This window comes from Oncorhynchus mykiss, chromosome 20 (genome assembly GCF_013265735.2).
Source record: "Oncorhynchus mykiss isolate Arlee chromosome 20, USDA_OmykA_1.1, whole genome shotgun sequence".
In the NCBI taxonomy this organism is placed as follows: domain Eukaryota; kingdom Metazoa; phylum Chordata; class Actinopteri; order Salmoniformes; family Salmonidae; genus Oncorhynchus; species Oncorhynchus mykiss.
In genome coordinates, this window is record NC_048584.1 from 21723013 (window position 1) to 21737855 (window position 14843).

The following is a 14843-nucleotide window of genomic DNA, read 5'->3' on the forward strand; positions in this document are numbered from 1 at the left end:
GGATGTTTAATGCTTGGGAAATCTTTTTGTATCCAAATCCGGCTTTAAACTTCTTCACAACAGTATCTCGGACCTGCCTGATGTGTTCCTTGTTCTTCATGATGCTCTCTGCACTTTTAACGGACTTCTGAGACTATCACAGTGCAGGTGCATTTATACGGAGACTTGATTACACACAGGTGGATTGTATTTATCATCATTAGTCATTTAGGTCAACATTGGATCATTCAGAGATCCTCACTGAACTTCTGGAGAGAGTTTGCTGCACTGAAAGTAAAGGGGCTGAATAATTTTGCACGCCCAATTTTTCAGTTTTTGATTTGTTAAAGTTTGAAATATCCAATAAATGTCGTTCCACTTCATGATTGTGTCCCACTTGTTGTTGATTCTTCACAAAAAAATACAGTTTTATATCTTTGTGTTTGAAGCCTGAAATGTGGCAAAAGGTTGCAAAGTTCAAGGGGGCCGAATACTTTCGCAAGGCACTGTAGGCTATTTAATTCTGTAGCTGAAAAACAAGCTGGTTTCAGTGATCTCAGCAGATTTCTCCAGCAGTTTACTTCATTATACATACTGCATCCTATTATTCAGCTAAAATTCTTTACTGTAACATTCCTGTAATGTTTTTGCCATGTGTTTAACAATGTCAAATCCAATGTTATTTGTCACGTGCTGAATACAACAGGGTTAGACCTTAGAGTGAAATGCTTACTTACAAGCCCTTAACCAAAAATGCCGTTTTAAGAAAAATACCCCCAAAAATAAAACAAATAATTTAAGCGCAGCAGTAAAATAACAATAGCGAGGCTATATTACAGGGAGTACCGATACAAAGTCAATGTGTTGGGGCACCGGTTAGTCGAGGTAATTGATGTCATTTGTACATGTAGGTAGAGTTATTAAAGTGACTATGCATAGATAATAAACAGAGAGCAGTAGCGTAAAAGAGGGTACGGGCGGCAATGCAAATAGTCTGGGTAGCCATTTGATTAGATGTTCAGGAGTCTTATGGCTTGGGGGTAGAAGCTGTTTAGGTTCAAGAGGCTTCTAGACTTGGTGCTCCGGTACCGCTTGCTGTGCGGTAGCAGAGAGAACAGTCTATGACTAGGGTGGGTGGAGTCTTTGACAATTTCGAGGGCCTTCCTCTGACACCGCCTGGTATAGAGGTCCTGGATGGCAGGAAGCTTGGCCCCAGTGATGTACTGGGCCGTACACACTACCCTCTAGTCGGAGGCCGAGCAGTTGCCATACCAGGCAGGGATGCAACCAGTCAGGATGCTCTCGATGGTGCAGCTATAGAACCTTTTGAGGATCTGAGGACCCATGCAAGAGAAGGTTTTTATACATTTTCTTAAAGAGGGATAACTGTAGACTCCATTAACTCAAAATGTACTTTTATTGGTGGGGATGCTTGAGATTGTGGTGAAATGGGTCAGTGAATGTGTCAAGATCAGACACCAGCAACTAAGCAGATATTTAATTCAAGGCCTAAACAAACAAGCCCATCCATCAAGTAAATAGAGTTACATCATACTTCTGTGTGGCAAGAGACAATTCTATAGTAACAAGCTGTTATTAACAGCAATCTCAGACACCATATCAGACAAATTCAATCTGATTAGCTTTCTCAAACAGGCCAAGTCACTGTAAACAAATGCAGTAAATACAATCATAATCCAAAGGCTTAGTCAGTCGTTCATTGAGTAAGCATTGCACCAGTGTGTGGGGGAAAACAAAAAGAAAGTGACATTTTCACTGTTTGGTTATGAATTGACCAATTATTACTCAGTGTGAGCCACAGTACCTCCTTCCACAATATACATTCCACATTTGAGACATGGATTGTGTAACACCCCACTCCTGCCTCCTAGCGAGGAACACCCTCTTGATGGACAATGGGAGTCAGTACAACCAAGAGGATGGAGGCTTCATCCCCTGATGATGGCTGGGGGCAGCATAATGCTGCTCAGCTGTTTCGTTGTTACTGGGTTCTCCTACACCTTCCCCAAAGCCATCAGTGTCTACTTCAAAGAGCTGATGAAGGATTTTTTCGTGGGTCACGGCGACACAGCCTGGATATCCTCCATCATACTGGCCATGCTCTATGGCTCAGGTCTGAAGACGATCAAAGAGATGCTTTAGGGGCCTCTGAGGTTGAATCCTATACGAAAAACAAAGCTGTCCGATGTCAACAAAAAGGACTGCAATTTTGAATGGGAGGATTCAAATAGAAAATGTGACCATCTTGGACATGTATTTTGTCTGGAGATGCAAGTTCTCTCGTAGTTCTGAATCATTTCAATAACAAATACACATGCCTTGTCTGTGAACTGTACTGAACAAAAATATAAACGCAACATTTGCTAGTGAAAAAATGACCGCCACAAAAGTTATTATGGCGGTGCTTAGTTAAAGCAACGCACCTATAGATCTGTGTTTATCATTGGCTATTTTTACCTTTCGTACATTGTGCATGTGTTTTCCTGGTGTGAATGGTCTGTTGACAAGTCTGTCAAAATCCCTGTGTAGCGATTGGCTGAATATTGCGTCATTGTACTTTTAACGCCTTCCACTCTTGTTGCTCTCAGGAAGCGGGTAAAAGATAGTCTAGCTGGAAGAGGACTGTGTCGCGAAGGCCTTTTCTTTAGAAAATAAACTCTATGTTTAACTGGAAACAGTGAACTTATTTATTTGCGGTCTTAGTCGTTCAAGTTCCTATACCAAATATGCCAAGAGGCGGTGAGTATCCAGCGCCGTTATTTTCGCTAACGTTCCAAGTGTAACTGTTAGCTAAGTTAGCCAGCCAACGTAATATCAACTCAAGAAATATAGCTTGCTAGCTAACTAATTGGTGGATCTGGTCAAATGTATCTTCTACTTGAGTATCAACGTTTCGTGAGAACTGGCGTAACGTTAGTTAACTAGCAAGCTAACTAGTTACAGCTGTTAGCTAACTAATTAGCTAGCTAGTTAGCTTGCAAGCTAGGCTACTGTCACTACAGTAGTTGATCGCTAAACTTGGTCTGGCGAACACCGTTTGTACCCAGTTGATTTCAACCAGTTAATTTCATCCCCAGTAGTAATGATATGTAACTAAGTTACATTATGCCACAATATAGTAAGGCATCGAAGAAGCTCAATCACTTTCTGACATCTGTAACCATCCTGCAGAGTGGACGTCATGTCTGACTCGTCTCTGATCTCCTACAACATGCCTTGCTCTCATTTGTCGTTTGTTTGTTTTTTAGGTAAAAAAGGTCACAAGGGCCGGGGAAAGCAGTTCAGCAACCCTGAAGAGATTGATAGACAGATGAAAGCACAGAGAGAGCTGGTGAGTAAAGGACCCATGGCTCTGAGGGGATATCTAGTTTTTGCCCCTTGTGGTTAACAGTTCTAAACAGATCCCTGTATTATAGACCACATGCAAGGTTCCAGCTTTGCAAGTGCAATGCGTGGGAAATATATTTTCAACCTGCATTTACTTGCTGATATTTCATAAATTCTTGATTTGGAACTCACCAGTGACTTAAAATCCCATTTCAAATTGCAGGTGTAACTCCAATGAATAAATATACCGAAATATTTTTAATCCAGATTGAGAAATACCTTTAGAATATACTGTGTGATAAATGCCTTTCGAATATGTGTAGGTCTTTTTTTGGGTGAAGCTGTGTAAAGTGCTCATGTTCTTCCACGTGTGGCTGCGTCACTTAGAAAGCTAAGGAACGCTACATGAAGCTTCACCTAGAGGGGAAGACAGACATCTTCTAGTTCCAGCAATGATGTTGGGAAGATAGCGATGTCCTTCAACTAAATTACGAGGGAGCTCCTTACTCTGCAAAAAGTGGATTTAATATTTTTCTCTATTCTGCTTTTTGGTGTTCCACCTGCCCTCGATTGGAGTTATTGTCAAGGATGGTTAAAAATGTGTTTACCTTGCAGTCTATAGCCTGGCTGCTCGACCTCCTGCACCAGTTAATTTAGCTAGTAACATATATCTATATATTCAGAGGTGTGAAATACATTTCAAACAGACATGACGTCTTGAACATGATCTAACCTGTGAATGTGTGATAGGAGGCGAACGGTGGAGTAGAGAAGGAGGAGGAGAAGTCATCAGGATCTGATGACAGCAGCAGTGAAGAGGAGGACGTTGTGAGTGCGGGATCTCCTTTTAATGTCTAGTCTGTCCGCTAAGGAATTAGAAGTGTTGTGGTTTTACTGAAAGGCTTGTCAAGATGCACCTACTCACTTTCAAAGTGTCACCTACCATTTACTTGCCAGCACTACCTCAGTCAGAGCTGCAGTGTTGGCTCTCTGTTCAATGTCTTGATGTTCTGTTACTGCAGAATAAGAAGAAGAGTGGAGTGGAAGGATTGATTGAGATTGAGAATCCCAACCGTATATCCCAGAAAAGTAAGAAGGTGACCGAGCTTGATGTCAACGCACCCAAAGAGCTGTCACGCCGAGAGAGGTGAGGATCTCTCTTTTCCTTCAAGTCTCAGGCCTAATGCCAATGTCTAAAATGAAAGGATTGAAGTCAGTGGATTTAGGAAGAGCCCGTTTTGACTTGTTGGTGAAAGTCTTGGAAGTAGGTGTAGGCAAGGATATGTTATTCTAAAGTCTTGAAAGCAGGACCCTGTTTGACCATCTTGCTTTTTGTCTCAGGGAGGAGATAGAGAAGCAGAAAGCTAAGGAACGCTACATGAAGCTTCACCTAGAGGGGAAGACAGACCAGGCACGGGCCGACCTCGCCAGGCTGGCCATCATCAAGAAGCAGAGAGAGGACGCACAAAAGAAGAGGGACGGCCTCAAAAAAGGTGAGGGATAAGGAATCTCTCATACTGTGCTTGTCCTTTGTGCTATACTGTCTGACAGGAACACAGGGCTTAAATGGTTAGTCAAAGTCATACGGGCACTGTTTATTCAGACAGACTGTGGTTGCTCCTTTTGAATTCAGTGGCTGACTGTCTTTATCTGATGATTTCCTAGAAAAAGAAGCTGAAGACTCCAAGTCCAAGCGTTAGGCCTGTCTCCCGAGGACTTGGCCTGGAAAACGATCTGGGGAGGATGGAGAGACAAGAAGACTGTAGGAGGGGATCGATATGAGGGTTGTCAGCTCAGGGGTAACATGTGCTTGGGCTCCTGCCCTTCATCTCCGATGAGGGAAGGGTGTGAGCCGGGCGTTATGGAGGAGACGGAAAAGGAGCACTTCAGGTTTGCCTGTTTAGTTCCTCCGTATTCTGTGAGGTCACAGCGGCAGGCGTTCTAGTGTCTTCACTCCTCCCCTGTGTTCTAATTCTAAAGCTGCTGGAGATCATTCTTTGATTATATTTTTTGCATTTTAACACTGTTTACTTATGAATGGGAAGTGTTGTGGGAGGATGAGTAGGGGTTTGTATACTTTCATCTGACCTGTTATTAAGGTGAATCAGGTGGTGGTGGTTGGGACAGAGGAACATGTTATACAGGAAATCTTTATGTATTCTTTATTATGTTCTGTTTCATCTCTACCAGTTGTCTTCATTCACAACCTGACAGTTCAAAGTCATTTGCCTCCAAAGGAAAGAAGAGGTCCCATAGGCAGAAGTGTCTCAGACAGAACATGTATAAAGGAATGTCAGCCTTTATGCAACTTCTATTTAGGTGTTGGAGTTTTTACCCTTTATTCTGTTGGTGTTTCTGCCCAGACATGTTTAGCTCGTTTCAGCTGCCAGCTGGCTCTAATTTCTGATTGAACCACCTTGCAGCGTAAAGTCTTGTAGTCAAAAAGGAGCTCTGTTGGCATAAAAATTCATTGTTAATATTTCATAATTACCTTGAAAAAAGCGTTGCTGGGGCCTCATACTGTAAGTCTCTTTTTCAGTGCTATGGTTTTCTCTTCTATAATTTTTTTGCCTTTTGACAGTTCACACAGGGCAATGTCAATGGTCGCGTTCCCCTGCTCAGAAGTTGGATGCATCAACAATGGTTGCGTGCATCCTCATCGACTGGTCAGGCACCAGATTGCTATAACATAATGTGGTTAGCTGATGGGTAAAATACCTTTCTGGGCATTGTAAGATTTGGCATGCATAAGCAACGGCTGGGCAGAGGAACGCGCCCACTCTATTAGTCATAAGGATGCTATGCTATAGTGTGATGGTTGGAACCTGAGATGCCTTTTAACAGGAAAGCAATATTCTATGAATGGAGGTGGCTGAAACTCATTTCTCTCTTGAAAACATACAGTATATACAAAGTGTTTTAATGTTTATAATAATGACTCTCCAGGATTGGTCAACTGTTTGATTTTTGTCTTTGAGTTCATTTGTTGTATAGAAATAAATACATTAATAGATAAATTAATAACTATTGTTTTGGGTATCATTTATCTTTTATTGAATGGACTCGTAATACATTCTTAGCCTACGCTGCACCATACACATCACACAGTGCATTTTGAAAGTATTTAGACCCCTTCCCCTTTTACACATTTTGTTTTGCTCCAGCCTTGTTCTAAATGTATTAAATTAAAAACATTTTCCTCATCAATCTACACACAATACCCAATAATAAAGCAAAAACAGGTTTTTAGAAATGTTTGCAAATGTATTTTTAAACAAGTTATTTACGTAACTATTCAGACCTTTGCTATGACACTCGGCAATGAGCTCAGGTGCATCGTGTTTCCTTTGAACATTGTTTCTACAACTTGATTGGAGTGCAATTGTCATAAATTCAATTGATTGGTCATGATTTGAAAAGGCACACAGCTGTCTATATAAGGTCCCACAGTTGACAGTGCATGTTAGCGCAAAAAGCAAGCCATGTGGTCGACGGAATTGTCCGTAGAGCTCAGACAGGATTGTGTCGGCACAGATCTGAAGGGTACCAAAACATTTCTGCAGTATTGAAGGTCCCTAAGAACACTGTGGCCTTCCATCATTATTAAATGGAAGAAGTTTGGAACCACCAAGACTCATCCTAGAGTCTGCCAAACTGAGCAATCGGGGGAGAAGAGCCTTGGTCAGGGAGGTGACCAAGAACCCGATGGCCACTCTGACAGAGCTCCAGAGTTCCTCTATGGAGATCGTAGAACCTTCCAGAAGGACAAACATCTCTGCAGCACTCCACCAATCAGGCCTTTAGGGCAGAGGGGCAGACAGAAGCCACTCCTCAGTAAAAGGCACATGACAGCCCGCTTGAAGTTTGACAATAGGCAACTTAAGGAATCTCAGACCATGACAAGCAAGATTCTCTGGTCTGATGAAACCAAGATTTAACTCTTTGGCCTAAATGCCAAGTGTCACGTCTGGAAGAAACCTGGCACCATCCTTACAGTGAAGCATGGTGGTGGTAGCATCATGCTGTGGGGATGTTTTTCAGCATTAAGGGACTGAATGGAGCTCAGAGAGATCCTTAATAAAAACCCGCTCCAGAGCACTCAGGACCTCAGACTGGGGTGAAGGTTCACCTTCCAACAGGACAACAACCCTAAGCATACAGCCAAGACAATGCAGGAGTGGCTTCGGGACAAGTCTTTGAATGTCCTTGAGTGGCCCAGCAAGAGCCCAGACTTCAACTTGATCGAACATCTCTGGAGAAAGCTGAAAATTTGCTGTGCAGCGATGCTCCGCAGCTATTCTGACAGCATGAGAGAAACTCCCCAAATACAGGTGTGCTAAGCTTGTAGCGTCATACCCAAGAAGGCTCGAGGCTGTAATCGCTGCTAAAGGTGCTTGAACAAAGTACAGAGTAAAAGGTTTGAATACTTACATAAATGTGAGATGTCTTTTTTAAAATTTATTTTATCTCAATTTTGTGATATCCAATTGGTAGTTAGTCTTGTCCCATGCAGTAAATCCTGTACGGACTAGGGAAAGGAAACACTGTACAACTGGTGACCGTGTCAGCGTGCATGCGCCCGGCATAGGAGTGGCTAGACCGCGATGGGACAAGGACATCCCAGCCGGCCAAACCCTCCCCTAACCCGGACAACACTGGGCCAATTGTGTGCCGCCTCATGGGTCTCAAGGTCACAGCCGGCTGCGAGTCAGCCTGGGATGGAACCCAGATCTATAGTGATGCCTCAAGCGCTGTGATGCAGTACCTTAGACCTCTGCGCCACTCAGGAGGTCAGGTTTTTTTTACATACTTTTGCAAACATTAAAAACCTGTTTTTGTGTTGCCATTAAGGGTTATTGTGTGTAGATTGATAAGGGGGGAAACAATTTAATCAATTTTAGAATAAGGCTCTGACGTAACAATGTGGAAAAAGTGAAGGGGTCTGAATACTTTCTGAATGCTCTGTATGACATTGCAGAAGCTGTAGGCCTAATTATACGGACTCTTTAATGCCTCATATAGAACATTTTGTTCTTGCACACCCCAAGCTTTTCAGAGCTGGACAAAAGATCTGCTTTGGCTTCAGTAGCTGATGTGAATGCTCTGACAGACGGTGTGTAATACGTTGAGTCACTGCTTGGCTTCCAGGGTGTCGTTGAACAGAGTGATAACACACAAGATTATGATACTGTAGTGGATTTGGGGGACCGCACTGATGGTCGCTACAATGCATATAGGTGAAACCATTTTTTCCCCCCGAGATGGTAGCTGAAGACTATAAGCTTTGGCTATTGCTTATTGCTCATTTTCCACACCGTTCACCAATCTACCCATCACCCCATACCTAGTGACTATCTCTTTGCAATTTCACTGTGACCACCAGGCTGCAGTATTTGATAAGGCCACAGCAGCCAATCTGCCCATGGGCCTACATGCAACTGTATTGATGTTGTAGATAAACTGGACATTTTCAGAAATGTCAACTATAGTATAAGCCTATCAGAAAGCATAGCTAGGATAGATTGCTATTGTGTCACCACTCACATACCATAGTTATTAGACTCAATATGAGAAGTGACGCCCAGACTTCAATAGATTGTGTTTCCCCTTTTCTCTCTCTCTCACATCCTGCTCCTATGAGTGCTGTGGACAGACCGCTTCCATTTACAGAAGCAGAGACTGAACAGAAGCCATGAATGTCAGATCGTCCAGTATTATTCGCCCATAATAGCACCATAGACGTTGTATTTAGATTCTCATGTAAAGTAAAAGTATTGTGCATATCCTCAAGTCATCGGGGGACTGATGTAGACACAGACAGGCCTGTATTCAGTGATGTGTTTTGAAAATAAATGGATAGGTGTGTGTGTGTGTCTTGGTAAATCCTTGTTAGTAGCTACTACAAGATTTACCAAGGTCCCTTGCACAATCTACTATGCATGGTCCATCCTCAACCAGCACACCCGAAATTAAAGTTGCAGAATACTACATCTAGGCAGACATACAGTATACAGCAGGGATCATCAACTAGATTCAGCCATGGGTAGATATTTTCTGGACCAAGGCCCTTCTCCTCCGATTGCTCAGTTTGGGGGGCGGGAACATAATTACAAATAATTTATAGATTTCAAATTAACCACAAGAAGCCAAAACAGATATAATATTTGACTAAAACATAATAATTTCAAACCTTGCTTACATTTGTATACAATCACGTCTCTCTATTATGTTTTGGAATACTTGGGAATATAACTTGGGGCTGATTTCCTGGAGTTTTTACAGTCTATTATGTCCAACAATTAAAATATTTTATTTATGCTCCTAAAACACATAAAACCACCCGTGGGTCACCAGTTAGGGAAACCTGGTATACAGTATACTATGAGTGTACAAAACAGTAGAAACAACCTTCTAATATTGAGTTGCACACACTTTTGCTCTCAGAACAGCCTCAATTCATCAGGGCGTGGACTCTACAAGGTGTTAAAAGCGTTCCACAGGGATGCTGGCCCATGTTGACTCCAATGCTTCCCACAGTTGTGTCAAGTTGGCCGGATGTCCTTTGGGTGGTGGACCATTCTTGATACACACGGAAAACTGTCGAGCAGGAAAAACACAGCAGGGTTGCAGTTCTTGACACAAACCGGTCTGCCTGGCACCTACTACAATACCCCTGGGGCGGCAGGGTAGCCTAGTGGTTAGAGCGTTGGACTAGTAACCGGAAGGTTGTGAGTTCAAACCCCCGAGCTGACAAGGTACAAATCTGTCGTTCTGCCCCTGAACAGGCAGTTAACCCACTGTTCCCAGGCCGTCATTGAAAATAAGAATTTGTTCTTAACTGACTTGCCTGGTTAAATAAAGGTAAAAAAAAAAAAAAAAAAAAAAAAAAAAGGCACTTAAACATTTTGTCTTGCCCACTCACCCTCTGAATGGGACACATACATAATCCATGTCTCAGTTGTCTCAAGGCTTAAAAATCGTTCTCTAACCTGTCTCTTCCCCTTCATCTCTACACTGCTTGAAGTGGATTTATTAGGTTACATCAATAAGAGATCATAGCTTTCACCTGGATTCACCTGGTCAGTCTATGTCATGGAAAGAGCAGGTGTTGCTAATGTTTTGTATAATCAGTGTATATGACTCAGACCATTCATTAGTTTATATCATCAATCATACATATGGAAGTTTACATCCTATAACTGTATAGTACAGTAATATATTCTATCAAACTGATCATCCTCAATTAAAGGTGAAGATTACGACATCTAGGCAGGTATACAAAGAATTTGGAAAGTATTCAGACCCCTTAACTTTTTCTACATTTTATGATGTTACAGCCTTATTCTAAAATGGATTAAATAAATGTTTTTCCTCATTAATCTACACACAATGAGACATAATGACAAAGAGACAATAGGTTTTTAGACATTTTTGCAAATGCATTAAAAAAATACCCAGAAATACTTTATTGACATAAGTATTCAGACCCTTTGATATGCGACTCAGAACACTTTCCGAATGCACTGTAAGGTTATCTATGACTCAGATACTGTATGTACAGTGCATTCAGAAAGTATTCAGACCCCTTGACTTTTTCCACGTTTTGTTACGTTACAGCCTTATTCTAAAGTGGATGAAATAGTTTCCCCCCCTATTAATCTACACACAATACCCCATAATGACAAAACAAAAACAGTTTTTTGTTTTTTATTTTGCAAATTAAAAACTGAAATTTCACATTTATATAAGTACTCAGACCCTTTATTCAGTACTTTGTTGAAGCACCTTTGGCAGCAATTATAACCTCAAGTCTTCGTGGGTATGACGCTACAAGCTTGGTACACCTGTATTTGGGGATTTTCTCCCATTCTTCTCTGCAGATCCTCTCAAACTCTGTGAGGTTGTATGGGGAGCGTTGCTGCACAGCTATTTGCCGGACTCTCCATAGATGTTTTATCGGGTTCAAGTCTGGGCTCTGGCTGGGCCACTCAATGACATTCAAAGAATTGTCCCGAAGCCACTCCTGCGTTGTCTTGGCTGTGTGCTTAGGGTCGTTGTCCTTTTGGAAGGTGAACCTTCGCCCCAGTCTAAGGTCCTGAGCGCTCTGGAGCAGGTTTTCATCAAGGATCTCTCTGTACTTTGCTCCGTTCATCTTTCCCTCAAACCTGACTAGTCTCCCAGTCCCTGGTCTGAAAAACATCCCCACAGCATGATGCTTCCATCACCGTGCTTCACCGTAGGGATGGTGCCAGGTTTCCTCCAGACGTGACGCTTGGCATTCAGGCCAAAGAGTTCAATCTTGGTTTCATTAGATCAGAGAATCTTGTTCTTTAGGTGCCTTTTGGCAAACTCCAAGCAGGCTATCGTGCCTTTTACTGAGGAGTGGCTTCCGTTTGGCAACTCTACCCTAAAGGCCTGATTGGTGAAGTGCTGCAGAGATTATTGGGTTTCTGGAAGGTTCTTCCATCTCCACAGAGGAACTCTGGAGCTCTGTCAGAGTGACCATCAGGTTCTTGGTCACATCCCTGACCAAGGCCCTTCTCCTCCGATTGTTCAGTTTGGCCAGGTGGCCAGCTCTTGGAAGAGTCTTGGTAGTTCTAAACTTCTTCCATTTAAGAATGTCCGAGGCTACTGTGTTCTTGGGGACCTTCAATGCTATATACAGGTGTGTCTCTTTTCAAATCATGTCCAATAACTTGAATTTACCACAGGTGAACTCCAATCATGTTTTAGAAACATCTCAAGGATGATCAGTGTAAACAAGGATGCACCTGAGCTTAAATTCGAGTCCCATAGCAAAGGGTCTGAATACTTACAGTACCAGTCAAAAGTCTGGACACACCGTCTCATTCAAGGGTTTTTCTACATTGTAGAATAATAGCTAATACATCAAAACTATGAAATAACACATGGAATCAGGTAGTAAGCAGTGTTAGACAAATCAAAATACATTTTATTTTTGAGATTCTTTAAAGTAGTCACCCTTTGCCTTGATGACAGCTTTGCACACTCTTGGCATTCTCTCAACCAGCTTCATGAGGAATGCTTTTCCAACAGTCTTGAAGGAGTTCCCACATATGCTGAGCACTTGTTTGCTGCTTTTCCTCCACTCTGCGGTCCAACTTGTCCCAAACCATCTTAATTGGGCTGAGGTCGGGTGATTGTGGAGGCCAGGTCATCTGATGCAGCACTCCATCACTCTCCTTCTTGGTCAAATAGCCCTTACACAGCCTGGAGATGTGTTTTGGGTCATTGTCCTGTTGAAAAACAAACGATAGTCCCACTTTCATTTGGTACTGTCCATACGTAGCTCGTTTTGGTCACAGGTCAAGGAATGGCTGAAGAATTTAATAATTTACCTGGAGCTAACACTGTAGATAGCAATACTGGGTGATTTGAAAAGTCATAGTCATACGAACAATAATATAAAACTACTTTTAGCAAAAATGTTTATCTTTAATTTACAATCTGTAGAAGCTATGAGAATACGAAGGTTCAGAACGTTTGTGAAGCATCACAGCACAGTTGAAAAATATATGGCAAATGGAAATTCACTTTGGATGGTGTTAAGAGATAGTGGGAGGGGTTGAATGGAGCTAAAGGGTGGGACTAATAACAACAAGAAAATAAATGTAAAATATACTGTGTCTGTAAAATGTATATATAGGTTCAGAACTTTTGTGAAATAGCACAGTTAAAAATATATAGCAAATAGAAATCCAAATGAATGGACATCAGAAATAGAGGAAGGCCAGGACTAAAAACAAACTAAATATAACTATTGTAAAATAGATTGTGTCTGTGTCTGTAAAATATATATAGTATGTATAAGCTGGAAGTAGAAGCCTAAGTGTTGTTATCTAGTAGGTTTACTCCAATTAGGGGAGTAAGGTTTCAGGGAAATAATAGTAAAATGCATTTTAAAAAGATATGTATGTGTATTTGTATGTATATTTATATATATGTGGGTATGTGTATGTATGTATATAAATATATATACAGTATTTACCCTCAAATGTATGGGGGATGGGAAATTATGCAGACAATTACATTGATGTGGGTTGAGTCACTGACGTGATATTCCTGTCCAGGTTGGCGCCCCCTTGGAGTGATGCCGTGGCAGAGATCTTTGTGGGCTATACTCGGCCTTGTCTCAGGATGGTAAGTCGGTGGTTGAAGATATCCCTGTAATGGTGTGGGGGCTGTGCTTTGGCAAAGTGGGTGGGGTTATTCTTGCCTGTTTGGCCCTGTCCGGGGTTATCGTCGGACGGGGCCACAGTGTCTCCCGACCCCTCCTGTTTCAGCCTCCAGTATTTATGCAGTTTATGTGTCGGGGGGCTAGGGTCAGTCTGTTATATCTAGAGTATTTCTTCTGTCTTATCTGGTGTCCTATGTGAATTTAAGTATGCTCTCTCTAATTCTCTTTCTTTCTTTTTCTCTCTCTTTCTCTCTTTCTTTCTTTCTTTCTTTCTTTCTTTCTTTCTTTCTTTCTTTCTTTCTTTCTTTCTTTCTTTCTTTCTTTCTTTCTCTCTCTGAGGACCTGAGCCCTAGGACCATGCCTCAGGAATACCTGGCCTGATGACTCCTTGCTGTCCCCAGTCCACCTGGCAGTGCTGCTGCTGCTCCAGTTTCAGCTGTTCTGCCTGCGGCTATGGAACCCTGATCTTTTCACCGGATGTGCTACCTGTCCCAGACCTGCTGTTTTCAACTCTCTAGAGACAGCAGGAGCGGTAGAGATACTCTGAATGATCGGCTATAAAAAGTCAACTAACATTTACTCCTGAGGTGCTGACCTGTTGCACCCTCGACAACCACTGTGATTATTATTATTTGACCCTGCTGGTCATCTATGAACATTTGAAAATCTTGGCCATGTTCTGTTATAATCTCCACCTGGCACAGCCAGAAGAGGACTGGCCACCCCTCATAGCCTGGTTCCTCTCTAGGTTTCTTCCTAGGTTCTGGCCTTTCTAGGGAGTTTTTCCTAGCCACTGTGCTTCTACAACTGCATTGCTTGCTGTTTGGGGTTTTAGGCTGGGTTTCTGTACAGCTCTTTGTGACATCAGCTGATGTAAGAAGGGCTTTATCAATAAATTTGACAAATTTATTGATTGATTGATGAAAGCTACAAGCAGACCACCATAGTCCCTGTGCCCAGGAACAATAAGGTAACCTGCCTAATTGACTACAGACCCGTAGCACTCACGTCCGTAGCCATGAAGTGCTTTGAAAGGCTGGTAGTGGCTCACATTAACAGCATGATCCCAGAAACCCAAGACCCACTCCAATTTGCATACCGCTCAAACAGATCCACAGATGATTCAATCTCTATTGTACTCCACACTGCCCTTTCACACCTGGACAAAAGGAACACCTACGTGAGAATGATATTCATGGACTACAGCTCAGCGTTCAACACAATAGGGAGGAGGTCAGAGACCTGGCCGGGTGGTGCCAGAATAATAACCTATCCCTCAACGTAATCAAGATAGAGGAGAGGATTGTGACTACAGGAA

The 14843-nt window shown here is 42.3% G+C and overlaps 1 protein-coding gene across 1 annotated transcript; it reads left to right on the forward strand.

Moving 5' to 3' along the window:
• The first annotated feature begins 2535 nt into the window (after nt 1-2535).
• LOC110499089 (28 kDa heat- and acid-stable phosphoprotein) lies at nt 2536-6348 on the forward strand. Its single transcript, XM_021575983.2, has 6 exons — nt 2536-2739; nt 3249-3331; nt 4078-4155; nt 4350-4474; nt 4669-4820; nt 4993-6348. Exons 1-6 carry the CDS (start codon nt 2727-2729, stop codon nt 5025-5027), a joined length of 486 nt encoding a protein of 161 aa, XP_021431658.1. The 5' UTR covers nt 2536-2726; the 3' UTR covers nt 5028-6348.
• Nucleotides 6349-14843: the final 8495 nt, after the last annotated feature.